Source organism: Ursus maritimus, unplaced genomic scaffold (assembly GCF_017311325.1).
Source record: "Ursus maritimus isolate PB19 unplaced genomic scaffold, ASM1731132v1 scaffold_5, whole genome shotgun sequence".
In the NCBI taxonomy this organism is placed as follows: domain Eukaryota; kingdom Metazoa; phylum Chordata; class Mammalia; order Carnivora; family Ursidae; genus Ursus; species Ursus maritimus.
Window position 1 is genome coordinate 484,809 of NW_024426663.1, and position 19,797 is coordinate 504,605.

Sequence of the window (19,797 nt, forward strand, 5' to 3'; positions counted from 1 at the left end):
GGGCCCCGCCCCCCCCCGACGGGCGCAGGTCGCGCGGGGCGGGGCGGGGGGGCCGCGCCGGGGGGTTGGCCGCGTCACCGAGCGCGGGCCGCCCGCCTCCCGCCCCGCCCCGCCCCGCCCCGCCCCAGTCCCCCAGCTCGGCGGCCGCGGCACTGGGAGCAGCCCGGCGGCGGCGCGGAGGTCCTCGCCATGTCTGCAGCCGCGAGGCAGAGGTTCGACCGGTTCCTGCAGGAGAAGAACTGCATGACCGACCTTCTGGCCAAGCTCGAGGCCAGGACCGGCGTGAACCGGAGATACATCGCGCTCGGTGGGTGCGCGGCCGCCGCCGGGCCCGAGTGCGGGGCAGCCGCTGCACCAGCTGCTGAGCGAGCGAGCGGGAGGGGAGTTCGGAGGGGACGGTGTCGGGGACAGACGGGGCGAGCGGCGTCCCCGGGACCGAGCTGGGCGTCCGGGGACCCGGCCGGGCCGCCTGAGCTGGGCTGGGGACGCCGGCCGGGGTCCGGGGCGCGGGGAGGCCGGCGCTGACGTGTCTGTCCCGCGGCCGAGCGCCGCGTCCCGGTGGCAGTGCGCTGGCTTGGCGCCGAGTAGCGGGGCGTCCTGCGGGCGGGCGGGCGGGCGCGGTCCTCCGAGACCGCGGGTGAGCTCAGCACGGAGAAGGCTGCCCCCGGCACGGGAGCGGCCTCTCCAGATCCTCCGTGCGGCGCGGTTCCCTAGGCCGGGGGGCTGCGTGGCGGGGACCCTGCAGGAGGGGGCGCGCGAGGAAGGGCGCGGAGGTAGCGGCCTCCGGGCGTCCCCGGGCCCAGCCCCACGGCGGCTGGTTTTTCTCGTCGCCTGCACTAGGCCAAGCCTTGCGGTGTGGGCGGGGGCTGTCCCGCTTAGCGCCCCTCGTGCCACCGGACCCACTTCTCTCCTCGTGTCTCCAGGTGTCATCGCGCTGGTGGCTTTGTACCTGGTGTTCGGTTACGGAGCCTCTCTCCTCTGCAACTTGATAGGATTTGGCTACCCAGCCTACGTCTCGTAAGTGCCCTCCCCTTCCCTCCCCACCCCCATCCTGGGCTGCCGGTTCGTACACAGCCCCATTTTCCTGGGAGAGCGGTCAGTGCGCCAGAGGGTAGACAGTGCTTAAGGTTACACATTTTAGAGCCTTAACTTGATGCCTTGATCTCCTGATGACTAGCCGAAACGCTTATTTCATCGGATTATCGTGGCGGGGCGGTGCCTTGTCATGCGTGCACGGATGGAAAGTGCTACAACAAAACCGTCCTGCCTTTACTGCTCGGGAGATCTCAGCTGGGTACAGAGCGAGCTAATCCCTTCTCCTTAATAATTATTTTAATGTGTGTTTTACCTTATGCGTATAACAGTAAAACCCCATCAAACGAGACTTCCCTAATTCAGAATTACTGTTAATTCAGATACTGCAGAGATTTTTGCTTTCTTGATTTTGAAAAGACTAGCCACTTACTACAGGCAAATGGAAAACACCCTAGTATAAAAACAAAAACAACCTTTATTTCATTTTAAGATTTATTTATTTGAGAGAAAGAGACAGAGATATCAACAGAGAGCACGAGTGGGAAGGAGAGGGAGCAGCAGACTTCCCCGCAGGGAGCCCAGTGGACATGGGGCCCCATCCCAGGACCCCAGCGTGACCTGATCCCAAGGCAGATACTTATTCGACTGAGCCACCAGGTGCCCCCAAAAACAGCCTTCTAGGGGCGCCTGGGTGGTGCAGTCGTTAAAGCGTCTGCCTTCCGCTCAGGGCGTGATCCTGGCGTGCCCGGATCGAGTCCCACATCGGGCTCCTCCGCTGGGAGCCTGCTTCTTCCTCTCCCACTCCCCCTGCTGTGTTCCCTCTCTCGCTGGCTGTCTCTCTCTCTCTCTGTCAAATAAATAAATAAAATCTTTAAAAAAAAAAAAAAAACAGAAAAAACAGCCTTCTAAGATGCATCCCTAATATAGCTCCTTGGTTATATAAATGATTCATTTATATAATTAAACTTAAAAATTAATGTTAGCAGATTAGGATCTGAATTTATTACTATTTGAGGTTTTTACTCTACAGTATTTATTTCGAAAATATTCTACAATTTCGTGTTTTCATTCATTCAAATCACAATGAATTGTTTTAGTCTGTAGCTCTGCCCAGGAAAGCTGGTGGGTTTTCTTTCATTGAATTGGTCTCTGCAACTTTTCTCACCCACAGGGGTAAAGGAAGACAAACTTTTTGGCTGGGAGGTTAACACACAGATAACACATTTATTACCTCTTGTGTCTATTACAGGACAAGCTAGAATTTAGTATCTGACTAGAAAGCAGGAAGCATGTTTTAGAAGTTAGCTCTGATCTGAACAATTAAATTGAAGTTAACATACATAGTTACTGTGTTCGTCTGCTGCGGAGGCTTAGAAGCGCTCCACGGAGCCTGGCTGTTAGACACCCTAACCTGTCTTCATGTTGACCATTCACCCCCTTCCAGCGCTCCCTGCTAAAGCACCATCCAGGTTCATGTGTAGACCAAAGAAGGGCAGACCAGGAAAACTGGTTTGGCTTTCAGATCACTGAAAAAGGTACAAGAATAGCAGTTTTCTATAAAATGTAATCGACTGATAATACGGTGAGTATGAAAAGTTTGTAGGCAACACTGATTCAGAATGACTTGCACGACGTGTCTGTGCTATCAGACAAAATAACAAAAAAGTACATTACTTTTCTTCTGCTTGTGTATTCTACTTGCAAGCATTCCTTTAATACAAGTTTGAGGGGGATAAAAGAGCTTGAAGCGTTTTTCAGGTGTGTGCTTTAGAGGTCCTTGATCCCATTTTGAACAAATCCTGGGTGGCACTTTAGTAACTGCCTAGCTGCTTGAATTATTTTGAACCAGAAAGGAATATGGATTTTTGGAGATACCAAACAGCATAAAACCCTTTTCCACGTCAGTACCGTTTGGTACATAATCCTGTGTGAAACATAACGTCCTCTTTTGGTGTGATGAGGTCACTGGTGTGGGCTTTCCTAAAGTAAAAGTCTGTTTCTAGGTGGGACGTGTGGATCCAGGTGTGGGTGGAAGCGGATGTGCCTGCAGACAGAACTCCAGTATGTTTCCCCTTGATCTGGAGTGGATGAATTCTAGCAGGGATCTCTTTTTTAGTCCTATTTTACAGCAAGTCGATTTCAGTTTTTTTGTTTTTTTGTTTAAATCATTTGTTTGTAGTCATTCTTTCATTCCCTGCATAGTCAACAAAATAGTATTGGCTCTTTTTACTTCCAAGAAGCTAAATGCTCCTGTCTATTGCTTGGAATTCTGTGAAATGATAGAGGCGTTCGTATTTCTACGTGGGTAATGTACGTGGGTTTTACATATTTTAGAATTATTCCATTCACCAGGTATATATACTTTTCTGTTTGAATATTCTGAGGCAAAGTGACATTTGTGGTATACCATACTAGGAGCTGGAAAAGTGCTAAAAATCTAATAAGGAAATTTAGTGATTTCAGTAAAAATTCAGGAAATAGTGTCTCTAGGGTGGTATTTATTCCTAGGACGCTTCCTTTTGGTAGACCCAACTCTTTGACCTTTAAAATAAAGATAGCATTCCATGACCATAAGGAAATTAAATGAGGTTTCCTCTCTGTGGGTATTTGGACTTTTCCCTAAAACAATGGTTCTCAGCCTTGGATGCCCACTGAGTTTTTGGAAGGAGCCTTCAAAAATACTAACGCCTGGGCCCCACCTCCAGAGATTCTGGTGTAGTTGGTCGGGGTGCAGCCTGGGCTTGGGGCGTTTAAGGCTCCTTGCTCTTTTAACAATCGGTAAAGAATTCTAATGTCAGCCCACCTTTTGAACCCCCGACATAGAGCGGTGGCAGTAACCGGTGCATGTTACACTTGATGGGCTGAAAGGGAGGGGAAAATGGCCTGCTGACCCTGGGACCCTACCTGACCTCTGCTTTGTCAGGGTGACATGGGATTATGTGCACGGTATAAAGCATACAGACCCCCTGTGAGTAACATTGAGGCAATCAGTGTTAAATGCTCGTCTAATCAAGTATGTTCATTGCTTAACCAGTGTAATTGTGTGATTGTCAGAAAATGGTTGAAAATGGTGTTATTAGTGGCGCCTGAATCAGCGTAACTTAAAATATGATTTGGGATCCCCTTCCCTTTACTTGTTCTCTTTCCTCTTAAAATTCTCCCTGTGCCCCCCAGCCAGAGTTCTTCTAAAAAATATGGGTTCATCTATTTAGCACGAATCAAATGCAGCCACAGTCCAGGCACGGTGGCCACACTTTAGCCACACTGTGGACTAAGGTGGACACGCTCTCCATTCTCTTTGAATGAACAATCTACCAAGGTCAACCACACTGAATAGTAACGTAGTGACCGAGTGTGGTAAGTAAGCCCTGTGAAGAAAATGGATAGGGAGCCGGGGTGGGGAATAACAGGGAGGACCCCCTCTAGATATTTATCTGAGATACTGTTTGAGTTAAGGCTTGAGGAATGAGAAAGTGCCAGACCAGCCAAGAGCAGAGCCAGGCGGAGGAGCCCTGGGTGCCAGGAACCGTTGGAAACTATGCGCCTGAAGGGAGCTGAGGGAATCAGAGAGAGAGAGAGGGGGGGGGGGGTACAGGTGCCATGACGCAGGGCCCGTGGCCAGGGGATCAGTGTGCGTTTATTCCAGGTGGTTGTCGGGAGTTGCAGGTTTTCTGATTGCCTTGGATGGATTTTAAATAGGGGGTGACTATGATACGATTTACATTTTAAGGTCATTTTGGCTGCTGCAACCTCTGGAAGGAAGTGGCCATTCTGCCCAACTATTGCCAGTCCCAGCCTTTCTCACCGTTTGCTCTGGCTCCAGCTGTCTCCTCTCCTCCCTCCATCGCGGGGAGACCCACACCACGTAATGGTCAGCACAGGGCTTAGAGGCTGCAGGGCACAGAAGTCAAATTTGGAAAAGTTCCCCTGGCTTTCCTGCCTGTCTTATGACTCACCCCCTGGGGAAAACTGTGGGTGGGACCCTGGGGTACCTGGCTTTGGGTCAAGTTGTGGCCTGTTGGAACCCAGAGGGCTGGAGGCCCAGCCAGTGTTCCTGGAGAGGCAGTTAGGGCCTTAGAAGGCCCCCCTTCCTACTGGTTACTCTCATTTTCTGGTACGTCCTTTCCCTTTGAGAGCAGGCCCTTTAATCTTCTACCTCTGTGTTTCCAGACTTTTGGGCAACCCTACACAGGCAATTTGAAATCTAATTTCAGCCTTCTCATTGTCAAGAGCTTGACAGAATTGCTGTCATCTCTTGACTTCTTCGCTCTGTTCCTGAGAAGAGAAGACAGGCACTGCATCGTGTGAGCCTCTCTTACTAAAGTAGACCTACCCCCATGCTGCCCCAATTTTTTGCTGAGGCATAATTCACATGTACAGTTCAGTGTTTGGTATATTCATAAAGTTGTGCAGCCATCACCACTGTGATAAATTCCAACACATTTCCATCACCCCCCAAAAGAAACTGGATCCACTAGCAGTCACTCCCTATTTGTCCTATGCCCCAGTCTCCCGGAACCACTTACTACTTTCTGTCTCTATGGGTTGGCCTATTCTGGACATTTCGTATCTTTGGAATCCTATAACATGGGGCCCTTTTTTTTCCTTTTTGTTTTCTGGTGCAGCCCTGCTTCCAGGGGCATTGCACAAATAAGAGTTCTTCTGAGAGACACCCACAGAGCACGTGCTGTGTGTGCCCTCATATGCAGAGTCCGTTGCCAGAGACCTAGGGCAGCCCCCACCCGGGTCCTTGAGTGAATGCTAGTCTTGTCCCTGCTCCTTTGGTTAAATGGAAGTATGAGAGCAAGTCTAATGACCTTATTTTCTATTTTTATTTTTGCCCTGCAGGAAAAGGAAAGGAGGAGAGTTTGCTTTTTATCCTATTAAGCGACTTTTTAAAAATTCTACAAAAATGTCTATTAATTTTTCTTTTTATTTCATGTTTTTCAAAAAGATCAGGCTACCACCTTCCTGGGACTGTCAGAGTTGGGCTGGAGAGATCAAGCATGTAATCTAATTCCCTTAGTTTTCAAACGATCCAGGCACAGAGCGAGGTAGAGTGTGTTTCCCAGGGTCACCAGAGCCAGACCTGGTCTGCAGCCCTCCGTCGCTACACAGGAATGTGAAAGCTCAGTTAGGCGTATTTTAGTACCAAGCTCGAAAAGATTAAATAGGAGTCCAGCATTTTGGTGACTAGATTCTGTCTAATGTTTGGCAGCACTTTGGAAATCTCATGCCCACTTGAGTGATGTGTCATTTTATCTTCTGTGTCCTCACCAGCCCATTTTAAACTGTGTCACCGGGACAGAGAAGGTTATTGCTTTTAGCAGTTTGCACGGCTGAATACTGCACAGCACTTCATTTAATAGACACTTCTATATCCCTAGTTAGGTGTTTTATAAGTATAGCTCATGTAATCCTCATGGCACCCCGATGACGTAAATACTATGATTGTTCCCATTTTACAGATGAGGAAACAGAGGAAGAAGTAACTTGATCAGATGCTCACAACTAGTAGATGGTAAAATGTATTTAAACCCAGGGAGCCTGGCTGCCTCAGTCGGTAGAGCTTAAGACTCTTAATCTTGGGGGTTGTGAGTTTAAGCCCCAGACTGGGCATAGCACTTACTTCTAAAACAAATAAATAGGGACACCGGGGTGGCTCAGTCGGTGAAGCGTCTGCCTTCAGCTCAGGTCATGATCTCAGGGTCCTGGGATCAAGCCCCACGTGGGGCTCCCTGCTCAGCGGGGAGCCTGCTTCTCCTTCTCCCCCTTCCCCTCCCTCTGTGATCTCTCCCGCTCTCTCTCAGATAAATAAAAAATAAAATTAAGATAAATAAACCAACCAAACAACCCAGGGACTCTGGTTCCAAAGTCCGTGTTTTTAACTTTTCTGTTACACTACTTCCCCCGTGGCTCTTGGGCTGGCTCAGACACACGCCATACCCAGGCACAGTTGAAAAGTGAACTGTTGATGGGAACTGTTTCTTTTCCCAATTTGACACTGTCAGTATATTGTCTTCATGCAGTGTATTTTTCCTCTCAAGTAGGGTACTGCCCTCCCGAATCACGTGTCTGCACACACATAGGCATCTGCAGTGTTTCGTGTACGTGAGTTAGAATGTATTACTAACAAGTTCTTCCACCTGTTACGTAGTGTTGATTTACAACAGCGGCAACATAACCAGCTCTTTGCAGAGACTCCTCTGTTCTCCCCGTGCAAGCCCATCTGTGGAGGGCGCACTGGATTGGCTCTCCTAAGGGAATGGGGCTTTGCCTTTAGTTCTGTATCCGGAGGCAAAGAATCTCAGGGAGAAGCCGTTTGGGGATGACCCCTATGAGGTCAGATCAGAAAGGGGATGGTGAGGGGGGGAAATTTGGGAAAGACACTGTCTAAATAACTACAAGAACTGTAATACAATGAATGGCAAGGAAGAGCGTGAGCATTTTCTTAGTTAATGATTCACAGCAGACGAAGTGCAGGGGCATAGGTTGCAAAGGACTGAAATCTCCTCATTTAAGATCTGGGGAGGAGCTGGGCGCCTGAGGGGCTGAGCACCACCTTGTTTCGGAAAAGCAAGTCCTCTGGAGCAAAGTCAGGCTTCCCTCCTGGTACTGGAGGATGTGTATTTGTGGTTCTCAGACTCATTAGTAACGGGCAAGTTTGTTTTCTTGCGTGTGTGTGTGTGTTTCCAGAACTTGTAATTATGTTTTTTGTCCTTTTTTATGGATGAGAATTTGGGAGTAGATATTTCTGCGAAGCTGCTTGTGTTCCTGTTACACTAGCTTTCCCCTCTGCTGCTGGGCGCTCCGTGCTAGTGAGCTCAGGAGCAGAGCAGCACAGCCCCCACCTGGACTTCTCCAGGCGGTGTGCGGCGCACGCGGTGTTCTGTCCGCCTCTGCACTTGGATCAGTCACTGGCATCCTGTAAATTTCGCGTCGAGCATCCCGAAATCTCAGACATGTAACCATTTTACTTCTGTCGGCTTTTAATCGGTTGCGTTTTCACTTAGTATCACTGCTAATACTGCTGAACTATTTTAAGATGGAGTTGTGGAGAAAACTAGAAAAAGTGATAAAATATCCTTGTAACAGCATGTCACTATTTTTGTGGGTAATTACAGCCAGCATTTTGGTTAGTTCCCCCCCCCCTTGCCTGTGCCATAGAGAAAAGAAAGTCTTAAGGAACTAGTAAGATGAATGATTTAAATTCCTTATTCGTGATCTACTTTCTGGGCTTCAAAGCAGTTGTGGGAAGAGATCCTGTTCCTAATACTCTGTTCTAGAATGTTCCCTTTGAATTTTAATGATTTTTTTTCCCTGTTCACGAGGGCCCTGAAGGTGTAGTTTATCTGTCCTTCTGCCTTCATCCACCCCATCTTGGAGTTCTTCTCTTTTTCAGGACTGACTTTAAATGAGTATTCCTCATCTCTTCCGGTATTTCCAACAACTAGAAATACATATGGGGCATTTTAAGGTATTTTGTGGCTGTTGACAACATTACCAATGAATTAAATTTGAGGAACAATGAGTTAATACAGAAGTTGAGAAACAGGGGTGCCTGTGTGGCTCAGTCAGTTAAGTGTCTGCCTTCAACTCAGGTCATGATCTCGGGATTCTGGGATCGAGCCCCATGTCGGACTCTCTGTGCAGCAGGGAGCCTGCTTCTCCCTCTGCCTGCCCCTGCGCCTACTTGTGCTATCTCTCTCTCTCTCTCAAATAAATAAATAAATAAAATCTTTAAAAAAAAAAAGAAGTTGAGAAACAGTTTCAAAAATTGTTCATGAAATGGCTTTTTGTGGCAGTTGAAGTAGAAGTGGGGGCTGTACAAACCTCTTCTGACTTTAGTCTGTCACTCGTACACTGTCCTGGTTCCCGGGAGTAGAGCTTATCAGCTCCTCTCAGTCACACGGCCACTATATATATCCTGCAGCTTCTGATAGTTGGACGAGGTGATCTGGTGAAGGGATCACTTACATGTCAGAGGTAACTCGAGGCTGCTATCTGCCTATCTTGATGTGGCCTTCTTTTGTCTAGGAAATGTCAGTTTAGATTATTCTTGTCCAGGTTGTGAGGGTACTTGAGCTTAAGTTAAACTTTATGATACTATATTTGACATAGATATTATATTTACAGAACTAACAATTTTATCGACAAAGGTTGTTCCAGTAGGATTCGCATCTGCTGTTTTATTGCTTTAGGCATACATTTTTTTAAACTATCAAATAGTTTAAGGCATTCAGTTTTGAGTTATAAAATGTTAGGGGTGCCTGGGTGGCTCAGTTGGTTAAGCATCCGACTCTTGATCTCAGCTCAGGTCTTAATCTTGGGATCGTGGGTTCGAGTCCCGTGTTGGGCTCCACACTGGGTGTGGAGTCTCTTAAAAAAAAAAAGTTAGCTAATTTAGGTCCCAGAGATCAAGCTGCTGGGGTGAGAGCCGCCTTTTATAGATTTGGGAACTAAGGCCACAAACAAGTTACTGGACCTGGGTCATGGCCGTTGGGGCAAAGCCAGGTGTAGGTGTAGGGATGCCTGAATTCTCTGGCCTGCACACTTCAACAGTCCTCATGTTTTATATTTGACTGTGACTGAATCTTTCATTTTGCATTAAAACACAAATTGGTGAACAGTTGGTAAAAAAAAGATCATTGTAATTAAACACCAAAATGTTTGACTACTGAATGATGGCTTTTGTTTTAATATTCGGTCTCGGTTAGAGATGTTTTATGGACTCGTCCTAAAGCGTATTTGCCTGTGAATTTAGCTTACTTACGGGTCTCACTGAGTCGGTCGTTTTATGCAGGAGAACACCGTGTGGAGGAGTAAAGGACCTGGTATTTTTTCACTGCTCTTGTATACTCACCTCAGAAGATACTTTCTGCCTATTGAGGAGGTATATCGAGCTAGCTATCTCGAATCTTTTTTCTTTCTTTCCTTCTTTTTTCATTTTTGAATAGGGGAGAAGGTTGGGCACAATATAAATGGTAAATAAGCAAATTGGTTTTATTGCATGTGCGGGATCCATGCTCTTGCTTCGAGAGCACAACTGCTCTGCAGTGGAGAACAAGTTGAGCTTTGCTATCTGCCTATCTTGATGTTTCGAGAGCACAACTGCTCTGCAGTGGAGAACAAGTGGAGCTTTGCGTGCCCATAGCTCCTTACCTTCTTTTTTTCCATGAAGAAGAAAAAAAATTATCAGCATGGAACCAAACTAGTGTTTATGTGTTAAATAGGTCATTTTTTTCCCCTCCTAATTTGGTGCACTGTAGGCATCATATAAGATCACACTGGCACCCTCCTACATCAAGGTAAGAAAGAACGGGAAGACCACTTGAGCGCTCAGGAATTCCCACCTCACACTCTCTGGTCAATACAGCGGAAGTGTTCCCGTGCACTGTGGGTGCTGCGGGTGGTCACGCTGTGTCTGCTGTATCAAAAAAAGGGTTATAAACATTATGGTCTGTAGTCTTCATTTTTAAGCTTCAAATAATCTACCTTGAATTCTGGAATAATTGCTCTTAAATATGACTTACCACATTCAAAATAAAACAAAGCAAATGGATCCCAGGCAGATTTCTTTCTGTTCTTTACCAACAGTATCTCAAAGCTGTCTGTTTATTGTTATAGGGCTTTTTATTAACTGCTTTTTTTGATTCACTGGTAATATAATTGACTCATTAAAATTAAAATTCTGTGGGTGGATACAACTGGTTTTAGTAGTAAAGTCAGTGCTTTGAAGAAATGTATTCCTTAATTTTATGTTATTTGGCTAATTTGAATTGTAGTGACCAAGTTATACACAAACCGCATACAATACAGGTGGTAGGTGCTGGACTTTCTTGGGCATGAGTGAGCAGAAGCGTGTGTATACGGATCTGATAATTCCTAGCTCTATTAACTCTTGGGCAACTGGCTCAACTTACATAAAACTCAATTTTCTTGTAAGTAAAAGGGGTGGATAGTATATGTTGTCCACTTAGCACAGAATCTAGCAATCAGTGAGTGCTTAATTAAGAGTGGTACTTTTATTACCCTACAAAGAAGCAAACTGACTTAATCATAGTTGTGATTAACTCTAGGTCATTGAGGTTTTAAATGATTAAGGGGAAACCTCCTTAGTATTTTCTTTCATTAATTTCTTCCACTTACTTTTTTTGGTTCCTTGTCTTATTTTTTCTTTTTCTTTCTTTTTTTTTTTAAAGATTTTATTTATTTATTTGACAGAGATAGAGACAGCCAGCGAGAGAGGGAACACAAGCAGGGGGAGTGGGAGAGGAAGAAGCAGGCTCATAGCGGAAGAGCCCGATGTGGGACTCGATCCCATAACACCGGGATCACGCCCTGAGCCAAAGGCAGACGCTTAACCGCTGTGCCACCCAGGCGCCCCTGTCTTATTTTTTCTTATACCTACGTCAGCACCTTAAGACATTATTATTCCAAGAGCAGTAGAGGACAATAAAATTTTGTTCTTCCAGGTCATAAAGATGTGGTGGTATGGCTAATGGTTTTCTTCGGTTATGGTACAGTGGTATACGTGTTCCTAAGCACTGAGTATGATTTTAACAATTTGTATATATTAAATCCCATGTTTTACTTTGTTTTGTTTCTATTAAGATTTCCAGTTTCCCATAACTCTGCCTCCACAACCCTTCTTCATAGGATGCTTCCCCAAGCACACATGTGCTCTTCAATTAGGAGTGGAACTAGGTTTGACTGTTGACTTGCGGTCCTTGAGAATCACTGTTTTGGCTCCAGGGCTTGCTTACACGTCAGAGCTCAGTGTATGCTTGCATCCGAATGCTGCTGTCACTGATTTGCTGTGGGAGATTACCACATGGGGCAGGGAGTATTTTAGGTTCTCTGAGGAATGAAGTGACTCAGTTTAGGAGGGAGAGAATGTTAGTCCCAAGATATCTCTGTGCAACCTTTGTTTTCTTTCCATGTGTTTAATGCTATCCTTTGGCCACCCTTCCTTCCTGCCCTTGCTTTTAGAAAATAGCAGTGAAGGTATAAACAAATAGATGGGCCACGAAAGGTGGAGGTAGCCAGTACCTGTCACTGGAGCCCAGTGGTCTGGCCGGTGGGTTCTGTGCGTATCAATACAATCCAACAACTAAGGTAAAGAATTTTGGCCAGTCTCCCTTCACACCATGGGCCTGAAAAAAGTTCTCAGCAGTGTCCAAGTTTGTTCCCATTGACCTGCAAATGGGATGTGGGGATTTCAGCTCTTTACTCTCTGTAGCATTTGGGATTTGGAGAGTGAGGTATAATTAAAATCCATGGGTAATTCTCTAATCTCCTTTTAGCCTTATTAACAATGCTGTTAACCCTCTACCAGCTCTACTTAGCCAGAAGGACTGGAGTGTTCCTATCACTTGCCTTTCCTTTTAGTCTCTTGCCTCCCTATAACAATAATAAATTATTACCACGTCGTAAGCATCTATGAAGGTAATATTTAACAAGAACTTACTCAGTTCAGGTCATTGATTCTAAGTGCTTTACATGTATTAATTTAATCTTCACGACAACGTGATGCTTGACAAATGAGGACACTAAGGCCCAGAATAACTTGCCCAAGGTCACGTGCCTAGTAAGTGGTAGAACGAGATTACAAGGTGCATGCCAAGGATGGTGAAATGACGCAGAGCCAATTGAGCACTGGGAAGGAAAGAAGGGAAAGGCCTAGCTATTCCACAGGAATTAATAATTTTTTGATAGTTTGCTTTGTTTCAAATAGGAAATTAGAATGAGTCCATTCCAGTGATGAGCTATTGGACTCTCTTTTCTTTCTGTGTTTATGTGTATCGAAGGCCTTCTAATGCCCTAAAACACAACGGCGTGTGTCTGATCACTATTAGAGAAGTTTGTTTGTAAGAAAACCATGAGCTGTTTCCTCAAGAGAGAAATTCAATGAGTGAGCCTGATGTTCACTTTAGTTTTTAACAAAGCCCTGGAGAGCGAGCTCGTCTCGTAGGAGGAAGTAGTTGTAGAAAGTCTGGTGTTCGTTTTTTTTCCCCTCACATGGAAATCTTTTTCCTTCCTCTTGTTATAAAAAATAGTACAGGCTCATTACAAGACCTTAAAATGAAATTCTGCAATCCCAATGCCCAGGATTAACTTTACCCAATTTGAAATATATATTTCTGGACACCATTCTTGGTCTGTAAACACACACAAATACATATCTGCCTCTCTTTTTTTCAAAACACAAAGTTAGTAATCCCCTTTTTACATTCAGCTCTATATCTTGGACATCTTTCTCTGTTAATATCCTTTTTAAAGGCTTCAGAATATTTCATTGTGTGGATACACCAACATGTATTTACATAGTTCATTGTTGACCTTAAAAAATGTGTAGACACTTGCCTCTGTAATATTTTATTTTCAGTTGAAATTCATTTTAATACCAGTCTTTCCTCTTTGAACTTCATATTTGGTCTCTAAAATATAGAATAGGAACAGCTTGTCTATAAGACAGCTTCCAACTCAACATTCGACAATTTCTGATTCTGCTCTGTGAAATTTTAGAACTGTGAGCCACTCCCATAGGTAGTACTGACAATCATCTTCACCCTAGCCATGTCTCTGCTTCTCACCCAGGCCTCATTTCTCTGTTGCCACCTGCTTCAAGTAGGCCAAGCCCTGCCCCTGGAACAGGGTAGGTGGCTGAGGGGAGAGAGAACAAAGAATCCACAACACTGAGCCCAAGTGGCCAGGCATCGGTTCGGTAGTGAGAATATGGCAGTTAAGAGTCTGCAGAGAGCAGTCTAAGACCAGGGTGTCTGAGTTTTGTGACTGTGTCCCCCCAGGAGTGGTTCTGAAACTAGATTCAGTGTCTGTGGTGCAGCCAACATACCCCACTGTGGGCAAGGGAAAACAGAGAATATACGAGACAGTGGCCCAGGTCTGGGGGTGGGGGGGAGTGGTTGGAATTGTTGCCAGCTGCTTTGGGGATAGTTCCAGAGCTCCTCTAGGGTTTAGCTAGGGATTGAAAAGCCCTGAGGGAGGTTAGTGTTCTAGCCAAACAAATATAGGACTTTCAGATTGGTTCTTGAAAAGTTTAGCAGAGTTTTGGTTAGGAGATGTTTTTATTTTGAATTCTTCTATAAATTTGAGAATGTTCAGGTGAGCATTGAGCATTCTAGATCATCTTAGAGTGACTCATCCTAATTGTAGCAAAGACATTAATTCAGTTTGCCTCCTTGTCTAACTTTTCTTCTCTCTTGGCCTCCCATTCATTGCTGGAAAGGTGTAGCCTACCCTTTGGCTACAGTTGATTGGCTCCAAGTCCATCACTTGGATTTTCTTTCAGAGAAAAGGACGGGGAGGTGGTGCTGAGACTGAACTTTGAGCTGGCGGTTCTGAAACTTGGCTCAGCCTTGGGATCACCTCCACGACTTTCTTCAAGTTCATACCTGTGCCCTGCGTGCCAGAGCCCGAACACTAGGTCTGAAAAGGACCCAGGCTCGCGTATGTTTAGTTAGCGCTCTAGGTGGAGGTGGATCATCATCTAAGTTTGAGAAACTGTCCTGTTCACTGCTGATTGCCCTCCCTGCCCTTCCCTCCTCTGCCTGCCTTCTGCCCGGGTAAGCAGGATGGAGGGTGGAATGCTTCTCCAAGGATCTGGACCTTGAGACTGACGTTTACTCTTATTTGTCTTCTGTGACCCAGTCTACCCTTTCTGAGCCTTGGTTTTCTTCAGCATGAGACTAGATCATTGTGGTCCCTTCCAAAAGGAAGACCATGAGCTCTTTTTGTATTTATATGAATGCAATAAATATTTATTAAATGCCCCCTGGTACCAGACATTTTGCTAAGTGTTATACAGCCTGATGATGAGTTGTTCTAACTAGGAAAACAGCCTGGATTAGTGTGAAACAGGCACAGGCTTTGTCAGAGTTAATCTTGAGTATAAATCCAATCTCTGCTACTTGTTCTTTTCTTTCTTTCTTTCCTTTTTTTTTTTAAAGTAAGCTCTGTACCCAGCATGGGGCTTGAACTCATGACCCTGAGATCAAGAGTTGCTTGCTGTACTGAGGAGCCAGCCAGGTGCCCCCAATCTCTGCTACTTGTAGCTACGAGCCCTGCACATGTTATTTTTCTTCCCTGAGCCTGAGTCTTTCCCTCAAAAATGAAAGTAACAATACCTATTTCATACGGCTATTATGAAGTTAAATAATTATTGGGTAAAATTTAACCAAGGATGTGAAAAACCTGTACTCTGAAAACTGTGAGGCATTGATGAAAGGAATTGAAGAGGACACAAATGGAAAGACATACCATGCTCATGGATTGGAAGACCTAATATTGTTAAAATGTCCATTCTCCTCAAAGCAGTCTACAGATTCAGTATACTCCCTATCAAAATGCCAATAGCGCTTTTCACAGGACTAGAACAAATAATCCTAACATTTGTACGGAATCACAAAAGATCCTGAATAGCAGAAGTAATCTCGAGAAAGAACAAAGCTGTGCAGGTATCACAATCCCAGATTTCAAGATCTATTACAAAGCTGTTGTAACACAGTGTGGTACTCATGCAAAAATAGACCCATAGGTCAAGGGAACAGAATAGAAAGCCCAGAATTAAACTCATGCTTATAGGGTCAGTTAATCTACAACAAAGGAGGCCAGAATATGAAGTGGGGAAAAGACAGTCTTGTCGATAAATGATGTTGGGGGAAAAATGTATTATGTTCCTACCTCTCCCAGTCTTTAGCTGTTCCATGTTGACCAAAATGGAAATGACCTAAGGGCATAGAGCAGTTCTTAAGATTTCTTGAGTCCCTGTGTTCCCTGAGAAATTGCTACATCCTCATTCTGATATACTGAGTTGAGATGTGATTTAGTGTATGTTCGAGGCAGGAGAGCGTATTGTTGCTGAGTAATCCCCTGTGTCCACTCGCTTGGACAAGGAAGTATATAAGTAAATGGCAGTCAGGAAATGGCAGGTGTGTGTGTTTCAAGATTTTATTTATTTATTTGAGAGAGAGACAGAGCACTGACAGGGAGAACCGCAGAGGCAGAGGGGGAAGCAGATTCCCTGGTGAGCAGGGAGCCCGATGTGGAGCTTGATCCCAGGACCCCAAGATCATGACCTGAGCCAAAAGGCAGATGCTTATCTGACTGAGCCACACCGGCACCACTGGGAAACGGTGGTTTTAAGCTCTTCTCTCCCCATAACTAGACTGGGGTGCTTTATTTTTTGAGTCTCAGGTTCCCATTTCTTGTTCTTTCTTGTTGTGACTAATTGATGATGTTATGACATGTAGATATTTTTAAAAATGAACCTTGTGCTATTTTAAAGTAAAACAATAATTAAATGCTTCAATCATACGAGAAATTCTATGAAAAATCTCTTCGGCTTAAGGGTGGCTGAGTCAGTTAAGCATCTACCTTCGGCTCAGCTCATGATCTTGGGGTCCTGGGATTGAGCCCCAGATCCTGCTCCCTGCTCAGCGGAGAGCCTGCTTCTCCCTCTGCCTCTTCCCCTCCTCCCGTTCATGTGCTCTCTCTCTCTCTGTCTCAAATAAATAAATAAATCTTAAAAAAACTCTCTTCAACTTAATAAGGCTCTGTGGTCTTGTCCTTTCTTCTTTCATGTGCCTTGGTTTTCTACAAAGTCGTGATCTACCTGTGTTCAGTTTTGAGCTCTTTTCTTCCTACTTTTCAGTGCTACTGCATAGTGTTCCACGTGCATTAGCATGGAAGCTTTTGAATCCATAGTGTCCATAAGTTAGAGGACTATTTTTTTTTTATTCCTTGAAGCACTGAAGTTTGGATGGCTTTTCTGTTTTTGAATCCGTGGCTCTTGACTAACCTCTTAAAAATAATGACACAGAATGGAATTGAACATATCAGAATGTTTCCACGGAGTGTTTATTTCAGTTTATGTTCATGTGGGTCCGTTTGTTGACTGGATCATGTTTGTTTACTTAGTCATGAATTGCTTTGGTTCCTCAAACCAAGACGGTCCTTGAATCGTAACTCTGCGTCCCCAGGAGCGATGTAGAAGAAACAAATCTTTATCCCACTAATGACTTAAAAGACCCACTTAAATAGAAATGGGGAGGGAAATGACCTTAGGGGTATACTCTTGTTAGTCCTTGGGCTCACGTGCTTGCCTACGCTTGTCCCTTGGCCCTCGATTACACTTGCCAGCTCCTGTCTGAGGAAACCAAAAACACAGACGTAGTCCCCATGTTACAAGCCATTATCTTACAGGCAGCTCTCTGAAATTCCTTTTGTGATTCTTTCATGTAAACTGAAACACTTTTGCCTGCTCTTGGCTTAGAGAGCAGCGTTCGCTTCATCACTTCTCCCTGTCCCTCCCTCCCGCCACCAGCGCTCATCTCAGTCAGCTGTAACTTCCCCCTTTGGTGGTTTTCTTAAAACAGTCACGCACACAAACAAACATGACACCCACAGCTGCTGCTCACCGGTCCAGAGGCTTCTTTGTGAGTGACTCAGCATGATTCAGCAGCCTAGCGGCCTCTTTCAGGAACCCATTTTACCAAGTATTTTCCATCGCTAACCCATCTCCTAGGCTCCTAGGCTAACAAGATTCATACTTCTTCTAGTTTACTGTTCTAGTTCAACTCAGTTATAAGCGTCCAGACATATGTCAGGATAGGATAAAAAAATTATGGTATTCAGGTGTAGAACGAAGAGATTCCCAAGCCTGGAAGAAATTTCTGTGATTCAGAAGTAAAAGATTATTTTAAATTTATTTCCATTCATTTGCAGAATGAAATTGGTTTAAGCAGTAGTTGGTACTGAGAAAGTCATGCTATTAGGATGAAGGTAGGAAAGACCACAGCCCGAGGATCACATAATGATAGTCGGAACCAAATGGACACCATGATCTCTGTTCTCACCTGTTTGTTAAGAAGTATGTTATAGACTTCGGGCAGTATCTGAACTGTGTTCCAGAAGTTCCTTTATGGAAGTTTCTGTTTACCCATAATATACCTCAGTTATTAAAAGCACATAAGAACTAAGTTACCATGAGAGAATTCTTTTTTTTATTTTTCCCAAGATTTTATTTACACCCAACATGGGCTCAGACTCACAACCCCAAGATTAAAAGTCGCCTACTCCCTGACTGAGCCAGCCAGGTGTCCCACCATGAGAGAATTCTTGATGTCTCTCTGGGGGCAGGACTCCATTTGGAGGTTCCCAGTCATTGGTATCTCCAGGCACCTGGGTTGAGGCACAGGCAGGGTGGAAATTCGGGGTAAAGCTAGTACAGGTTTCTCTGATGACTGGAAGACTGGTAACCAGTAGTTACAATAGCTTGTCGTGTGATTTCCACATTGCTTCCTATCCTTATGTTGTATTCTTACCTCAGTGACATGGTGCATACATTTGCCTGAGTTTCCTACTTTTGGAGGGCGGGCTGTCAAAGTCTACTGTTTGAAAGTGTTTCATTGAGGTCTCCCTATATGATAATACATGCTTTTTATTGCCTTTCAGAATTAAAGCCATAGAGAGTCCCAACAAAGAAGATGATACCCAGTGGCTGACCTATTGGGTAGTGTATGGTGTGTTCAGCATTGCTGAATTCTTCTCTGACCTCTTCCTGTCATGGGTCCCCTTCTACTACATGCTGAAGGTATGTTGGCTTTTCCTGAACTGCTCTGTTTCCTTCCATCTATGGGTTTGCTTTGTGCCCTACAATAAACTCCATCTCAGGACCTATATAGAGGCATAGAACAAAGGCTTGAATGTTGAACATCTGTGGCCCTGCCTCCCCTTAGAAACAGGAAGATCGAGTTCGGCACGGCTAACTTACTTTGTATACTGTCTTGGAAACAGCCAAAGCAATTGTGTATTCAAGATGTGCTTGATAATAAAAGATGGAAATACTGTGACGTAGCACAAGCATTGCCCGTAGTTTACCAAGATCCTATCATCAGGCAGTTATCTGTGTTCGATGCAGAAGCCCTGTACATTCTGGCAGGTCATTGAGTATTCACACTGGTGTGAAGGAGTCATTATTTCTAGAAGAAAAAAGTACTTATTCTTACATAGGTCTGGAGAAAGATGTGAAACGGGCTTTCTGAGGAAGTCATTATGAGAACGTTGGCAGGTGCTGTCGTCAGGGATCCACCCTGCCACACCTTGTGTTGGGTAGAGAACGAACCTTGGTTACCACCATGTGAGGAAAAGGATTAGGAAGTTGAAACTCATTCCTACTGGGACCTGTATCGATTCCGATTAAGAAAGTTAACATCTGGGACGCCTGGGTGGCTCAGTCGTTAAGCGTCTGCCTTTGGCTCAGGTCATGATCCCAGGGTCCTGGGATCGAGACCCGCATCAGGCCCCTGCTCTGAGGGAGGCCTGCTTCTCCCTCTTCCCCTCCCCCTGCTTGTGTTTACTCTCTCACTGCCTCTCTCTGTCAAATAAATAAATAAAATCTTTAAAAAAAAAAAGAAAGAAAGAAAGTTAACATCTTCTAGTAGGTAGGGTGTACGTTTTTTTGGAAACCTTAAATACTCTCATCAAATCTTTTTCTTTGTGACTTTTACATTTTGTCTTGCTTCTATACCTCCAAGTTAAAAAGCATTCTCCTGTACTTTTTTCCTAAAATGGGGGTTTTGGCATAGAGTCCTGTCCTTGTTGAGGCGCTGAGGAAAATGAGTGGAACTACGTAGCCAGGACGGTTGCTCCCGTCCGCTCCCGCTCTACCGCTTGAGCTGTGCGTTACAGCTTATGAGCATCTCCTTCTAACACTGTTGGGGGAGCAAAGGGTGCTCCCTT

The 19,797-nt window shown here is 45.1% G+C and overlaps 1 protein-coding gene across 1 annotated transcript in view; it reads left to right on the top strand.

Moving 5' to 3' along the window:
• Positions 1-112: 112 nt before the first annotated feature.
• REEP5 (receptor accessory protein 5) overlaps positions 113-19,797 on the top strand; it is a 33,732-nt gene continuing 14,047 nt past the window's right edge. The window contains exons 1-3 of the mRNA XM_040621972.1: positions 113-307; positions 924-1,017; positions 18,511-18,649. Of these exons, the coding sequence (XP_040477906.1) occupies positions 190-307; positions 924-1,017; positions 18,511-18,649 (351 nt within the window). The 5' untranslated portion in view covers positions 113-189. The remainder of the gene's footprint in view (positions 308-923; positions 1,018-18,510; positions 18,650-19,797) is intronic.